The following is a 7,396-nucleotide window of genomic DNA, read 5'->3' as shown; positions in this document are numbered from 1 at the left end:
AGAACATAATCTGGTTTTATTAAAAACTACAGGGGGACATCATTATAAAGATCGCTCAGCGCATGTATGCGCGTAATTTAGCGTTTTCTTCAGCTATATAATAGGACATCTAGCGGAGATACATTACACTATAATCACCATTCATATACGAAATGATAACTCACTTTGAAAGCAAACAATAAAGTATAGCCACATTTTAGTCGGATTCTCTTCTCCTACATTCCACAAACTAATAAAACCAGATTATGTTCTCCTACATTCCACAAACTAATAAAACCAGATTATGTTCTCCTACTCTCTACAAAGTAATAAAACCAGATTATGTTCTCCTACATTCCACAAACTAATAAAACCAGATTATGTTCTCCTACATTCCACAAACAGTGATAAGCTCGCGGGCTTATTACATTAGAATTCGAGGTTTGATTACTGCGAGAGACTCAGCCCTGCTGGTTCTTTGTATAAACAGAACAGTCATATTATCTGAAATGGGGCTGTAAATGAATAGCGGTTCGAACGTTTAATGACCTCAGAAAGATTAGTGACTTTTGGAATAAAATATATTACGAAATCAGTCGCTATCGAAAAGGTTAACGACAGGGATAGGTAAATAATACACACGCGTGTATATACATCTACAATCTAACGAAAAACTGAGTTTAACGAGTAAGTTCTTTGGGAGTATCCTTTGAAAGTGTGTCAGAAGGAATACGGTATACCACTTAAAAGACAACAAAACATCTAACAGTAAAAACTGGGGGGGGGGGGATCATAAATAAACGTAAAACTAGATATATAAACCGGTATCTATTACCACGTGACTAACTGCTTAACAACTGATCCGTTGAGAGACAGTACTGTAATACTTCATCAGCTCAGGTATTTCTGCCCTCAACAACTGATCCTTCCTCAGCTGATGAAGTATTACAGTACTGTCTCTCAACTTTCTGTCCTTAACAACTGATTCGTTGAGAGACAGTACTGTAATACTTCATCAGCTGAGGAATTTCTGTCCTTAACAACTGGTCTGTTGAGAGACAGTACTGTAATACTTCATCAGCTCAGGTATTTCTGCCCTCAACAACTGATCCGTTGAGAAACAGTATTATAAAACTCCAACAGCTTAGGAATTTCTGCCCTTAACAACTGACCCGTTGACAAACAGCACCGTAAGACTCCAGCAGCTCAGGAATTTCTGTCCGTAACAATTGTGAAAGAGGAAAAATGTAAACGTTATGAACTCAAGGATATTCAAGGCACGTGCGTACGTACAAGTTTCCACCCACATATTCTGTGTAAAGAGTGTGTTCTGGTTTTGTAAGTAACGTTTTAACTGTATGTAGTAAATCAGTATAAAAATATTCATATCTAACTTACATTTTACACAGTTAGTTAAAATATGAATCACTTTAAGTATTTTTGGATTTCTTTTGATCACTCTAAAGATTCTCTCACCACCCCACCCCCACGATGTGTAGACCAAACGGAGTCCTAATGTACACGTGTTCAAAGCATTTACTACACATTTTACGCAAAATCTATTCTTTTTACATTTATTTGAATGAAACTTTGAAGTCAAGAGTAGTTTATATATGTATTATAACTCGTAACAGAAATGGTGGGCTGACGGGTAATAAGAGATATATCATTCTCTGCATACAGTGCCCCATCTTGGAGTTTTCTCCTCTCTTATATAACGTTTGCACATTCCTTTACTCACCTTTAAGTCAAACAAACTCCCTACTTTCCACCACTATGTGAAGCCTAAAGATATAATTATCTGATTCGTTCTTTCACGAGCCGCGAGTTCGGCGAAACTAGTCTGTTACAATGGTGGTAGTGAATCAAAGAATAGACAACGCCATCTTTTCTTCACCGAGACTCACATTTTGACGAAGAAAGAACTTAACCAATAAATGTAGTACATTTAAATATATTCATAAAATTTTAAAACAATTCTCCAACTTCAATTTACTAGACCTAGAAAATTAAAAAAATACAATCCTCAGTAGATTCAAATTGTCTTGTGTCTATTACATTCTACGGTATTTTTATATTTCAATCCTACTTTTATACAGATAGGTATACATACTAACATCGACATTAACCGAGAGCACGTGCATTAAACAGTGATGATATAAATTATATCAAAAAGTCCATACAATAACTAACCTAAAACCTACAGGTTCAAACTACACCAGTTCGCATTAATACAGCTAGTTAATTGACGTGGAATGTTTTCTAAAAAATTTCCTGCTTTGAAAATTATCATTATGCGTGTACGCCATCTATCGAACGTTTTAACAAATTCTTGATACACTAGGTTTATAAATAGTTAAAGTATAACCGTGTTGTTAATTTTTACTGTGATTCTAATTTGTAAATAACTTCGATAAATTGGAGGATAATTCCACAGGTCAATTACGTAATTTACTTACCACCACAATAGTTGTTTTCCATGTTGATATAAATAGCGCCAACCACGAGACTCTCGTATCAATCCTTCGTCAGCACTGTATACGACAGATACTGTGTTCAGGAACCTTCGTCAGCACTGTATACGACAGATACTGTGTTCAGGAGCCCTCGTCAGCACTGTATACGACATATACTGTGTTCAGGACCCCTCGTCAGCACTGTATACGACAGATACTGTGTTCAGGAGCCCTCGTCAGCACTGTATACGACAGATACTGTGTTCAGGAGCCCTCGTCAGCACTGTATACGACAGATACCGTTTTTGACATATTTTTATTCATACATTATGATTATTTGTTAAACCAACAAGTATATGACATATAGGCCTATCTTTAGTTATCCGACACCACATCACACCGATTATAAAAGGTTCACAGTACGTCAACCAATAAATTATTGTTATAAAAACCGTTTTAAGTGAAACAATGAAGTACTGGATTAACAATGAACTTGTTTGCAGTTATTCTGGGGCCTAGAATGCAGGAAATAGAATTATTTCATATTTACTCGGGGGAACAGGCCCCTAGCTAGGTCCATGCTGTGGCACGCCCTTACTTTTTCTCTTCAAAAGGTGGCCAATTATACATTAAACAGATGAATTAAGAATGAAGTTTAAAACAATAAGAGCTCAGTTATTGGAAGCCGTGCTTGAGGTTAGTTTTGAAATTTATTATACACAACTCGTTAGCCAATCAGACTGACCGTTTCAAAATTCCTGAAAATACACATCAGCTGAGAAAATGCTTTTTTCATGCAAAGATTCTGATAAGTGGTTTGTGGAATATTTACACATTTAGTGTGTTATCGTGGTCATACTAAACTGTGGTGACCTCATTTATGATATTATTTACGTGAATACGAAACTTGTTCTATTAAAACTGTGAACACTTCATGTAGGATGTGTTACAAGTGATATTTAAATTATTCAACTGTGAACACTTCATGCAGGACGTGTTTACAAGTGATATTTAAATTATTCAACTGTGAACACTTCATGCAGGACGTGTTATAAGTGATATTTAAACTATTCAACTGTTTTTACCAAGTTTCACATATAAAAGAAACAAAGCAACCATGTTTTTTCTTTAGAACCTTACTTGGGCGACTATCCAACATTACTGAAAACCACAATGAAAAACACTTCAAAAAGTTAGATATAAGAACATGTTTGTGTTTATGACCCGACATAAAACGTGGTTACCTCATTATAACACAGAAAGTTTTTTCTTTAACAAATCTTTATTAGCACGAGTTCTTTACTTAACAGATGAATTCTCACATAAAGTACCAAGTTTCTTAAATTGACACTTGTGAACGTTTTAATTTAATAAGCTTAAGAAAGAAGCACTTGTAACTGGTTAGTTCTTCAGTGAGACATTCATCATGCTTGTAAGTTCTATGAAGAAGGTGCTATTTATTTGAAGATCTTGCCCTGGTTAAACTTTTTGCCTCCAAAATCTCCCTCCCATGCAAGGTATTCATTTACTAGTTTCTTGGTGTTTTCAGCATCAGCATCCAGTTTGGTCCAAGTGTAGGATTCATAGTCAACCCGCCAGTCAGGGGAAAGCTGAGAAAAAGGGAACAAAAAAAATATAAAAAACTTTAATAAACATTTCTCAAATAAGATTTTATTTCTAACATGCCAAATGAATTAACTTTTTCTGAATCCTTCCAGAGAATTTACTTTCCTTACACACATTAAAACTCAGTTATTCATGTCAGTAAATATGCACAATTGTTCATTTAGCTTTACACAATAATACTACAGGAAGGTTATCAACACATTGCCATCCCTAACTTTAAACTGATCAGAGGAGAGCCTACTTGTAAATATCACCCACCACAAACTTGTCTCACTGAATAGTGAGACATGACTGTCACTTTTATAAACACTCACAGCATTAAAGTACAGTCGGCATTTTTCATGTATCAGCTTAAATGTTTTACTAAACTAAGTCACTATGGCAACTGTAGAAAAAAAAAAACATTCAAGAAAAGCTATTACAACCATGTTACATCACCTCTTGTTACATGTTATTACCAGCTCAGGTACAGAGAAGGAACAAAAAAATATAGAAGTTCAAAATTAACAAATATTTGGTTTTGAATTTTACTGAACCCTATTTCTACAGGTCTTCAGGCCACATCATCACATTTATACTCACATTCAAAATTTTAGTGAACTACTATTTTATGAATGTATGTAAATAAGTTTGGCATGCATCAAACCGTAGATTATAATTCAAATTTTAGTATTATACCTTATCTAATTTCTTAATTAAATATTAAAAAATAACTATTCTATAATATTGATTTTTGTATGTCATCTGGATATGTTGAATGCAGCACTGGTTGAAATTACATGTTTGTGATGTCCAAATAAAAAGTCTATAGTTTCTTATGAATTAGGAACTCAAGTTATCAATATTGACAAGCTGGAATATAAAATAAGAACCTCCTATCTTTTCTATTTGCCAAGATATGCTTAATTTACTGAATCAGTGGTCCAGCCCACATGTCAATTTTTGGAAAGACCTACGTACACATACTTCTGTCTGTAAAGTGTGACTAACCAATTGAAAGCTCAAAATGTCCCCCTAGTAGCTTTCTCAGCTTTTTTGAAATATTTGGGTGACAAACTTATTCTTTTAATGCTAGATTTCAAGCGTCAAGGTAAGACTTTAGTGAGCTTGAAATTGCAAAATATTTTAGACCCAAATATAGCTTAGTTACTAAGCTTGATAAATTATACTGGAATTGATATTGTAATTTACAATTTTTGGTTATTTTAAAATGTATATATAAAACCTAAATTTATTTTGCTTTTCATCCTCCATGTGCAAAATTTGACAAGGCTTAGCAACCTACAGCAAGCAGCAAACAAGTACAAAGTTTGTAACTAAAAGAGAATTGTTTTCTATACTTTTATATTTTAATAAAAATAAGTTTAAGATTAAGAAGTTATTTGTAAACAGTAATAATGTATATACGTATATAATGTATTATAACTGAAATGTGACCATTTTACAAAATACTGGTCCACTAAAACAGCCAAGACAGGTCACTTTGTAAAGGCCAGTTTTATATTATTGGATAACATGAGTGCATGTGCCATGCACTGCATCTTATATAATGTTAGCCAGGCACAAATGAGAGGTTATTATAATAAAAATAATAAATAAATATATACACGTGTATAATGTTATGAAATTTAAGCTATTAACACTAAACACGTGTTTGTGTTATAATTTGTAGTCATTCCAGAACGAAAAAAAAGCATAATTTATATATATATATAAATATATAATTTTTTATGGTGGTTACGTCGGTAAAATTAACTCAACCTGTACAGAGATACAGTAGTGAAAATAACACAAAATATAGGTTTTTGTTCTAAGGTTATAAAGATCTTGCATGTGAAATTTGAAAATGTTCTAATGTATAAAAGTATTTTTAATCTTAAAATCAAAATTACTTTGTATGTTGAATAGTCAACATTCTTTAAAAAAGAATTTTATGAGAAAATATTTAGTTAAGAAAATCTTAATACTTAATTTAAAAACCTAATATTTTATATATGAAAGCATTGTAATGATTACCAATAACCTGTAAAATGTTGTAAAAATATGCGTACATATCAAAAATTATAGCATAATTACTCATGGATACTTTCATAGTTACGAGCTGGGTGGTATCCACCCAGCTGGTTATGGTAGAATTACCTTTTTTATTAAAGAAGCTACTAAATACATCTGATTGAGAGAGAAATGTTTTACTCACACTAATACAAAACTTACTTCAAAAGCCAACTGGTGTCCTCTCCAAATCCAGATGCCAGAGATGGTGCTGTTATGGTCTTCTCCAAACAGACAAACACTACCAAAAGCATTCTTCCTCATTTTATCCAATCTTTGGAACATACCTAAAGAAGTATAACACTTAAATACCTCATTATAAACAACCTTACACATAAATAAGTAAGGTGGCCACATTCTTTGACCTTTTCTCTCCTGCACACATGTGAAACACACTGAGAGTTCAATTTTTCCTGGTTCTTCTCTACTGTTACTTTAGTTTGTAATGTTGTTATAAGAGAGTGACAAACTTCAGATCATACACTTCAATCCATGGATACTGTTGTATGACAAAGTAAAATGTTGCATTGTTATCTTTGTATGTGTGTGTGTGTATATATATATATATATATATCCCATTTTTTCTATTAAACCACATAAAGATATCCCTTTTCTTATATCCAACTCTGATCTCAAATGCTGAAGCTGTTCTTCTACACCTGGTGTCACCTTAGTCTTCCACATTTTAAAACTTGTGACCTTAAGTCCCATTTCCTCCAACTGTTTTACAAAAACATCCATATTTATAGATATAAAATCTCTAACAATATTAAAAACCTCAATTATGTCCCACCAAGCCCTAATCTTCAACAGATTTAGAGTTTTCAACCTTCATATGATAATCCCTCCAAACCTGGATTCATCCTGGTAGCTGTTCTCTGAACCTTTTCCAATAACTCAACATCTTTTCTTAAATAAGGTGATCACAGCTGAATGAAATATTCTAAATGACTTCTAACCAGCACCTTACAGCCTCCTTCAACTGGAAGTTATGTTTTTATGTATACAACTTAAATTACTGTTGGTATTATCACTAGCATGAATTTTTCTATTTTGGGAGTGAACCCTAGGCATTTTTATTATTATTGGAATCCACATAACTGGAAATCATAAAACTGATATTTACTAATATTGAAATAGGCAGATTTTGTTAAACAAGACCGATGTCTGCAGGTTTACTTTCTTCTTAGAATTCTTCTCAAGAAGTCGATAAACCGTCTTTACATTGTTAGGACAACGGGGAAAAAATTAAACGGCTTATTGACTTCTTGGGGAAAAATTTA

The 7,396-nt window shown here is 33.1% G+C and overlaps 1 protein-coding gene across 1 annotated transcript in view; it reads right to left on the bottom strand.

Moving 5' to 3' along the window:
• Nucleotides 1-3,698: 3,698 nt before the first annotated feature.
• Nucleotides 3,699-7,396, bottom strand: part of LOC106466411 (elongation factor 1-gamma-like) — a 20,493-nt gene continuing 16,795 nt past the window's right edge. Inside the window, exons 9-10 of the mRNA XM_013926699.2 lie at nucleotides 6,276-6,400; nucleotides 3,699-4,045 (exon numbers count right to left, since the gene is read on the bottom strand). Coding sequence (XP_013782153.1) covers nucleotides 3,893-4,045; nucleotides 6,276-6,400 — 278 coding nt within the window. The 3' untranslated portion in view covers nucleotides 3,699-3,892. The remainder of the gene's footprint in view (nucleotides 4,046-6,275; nucleotides 6,401-7,396) is intronic.

This window comes from Limulus polyphemus, unplaced genomic scaffold (assembly GCF_000517525.1).
Source record: "Limulus polyphemus unplaced genomic scaffold, Limulus_polyphemus-2.1.2 Scaffold2250, whole genome shotgun sequence".
Taxonomy (NCBI): Eukaryota; Metazoa; Arthropoda; class Merostomata; order Xiphosura; family Limulidae; genus Limulus; species Limulus polyphemus.
This window is presented reverse-complemented; position numbering and strand designations above follow the sequence as displayed.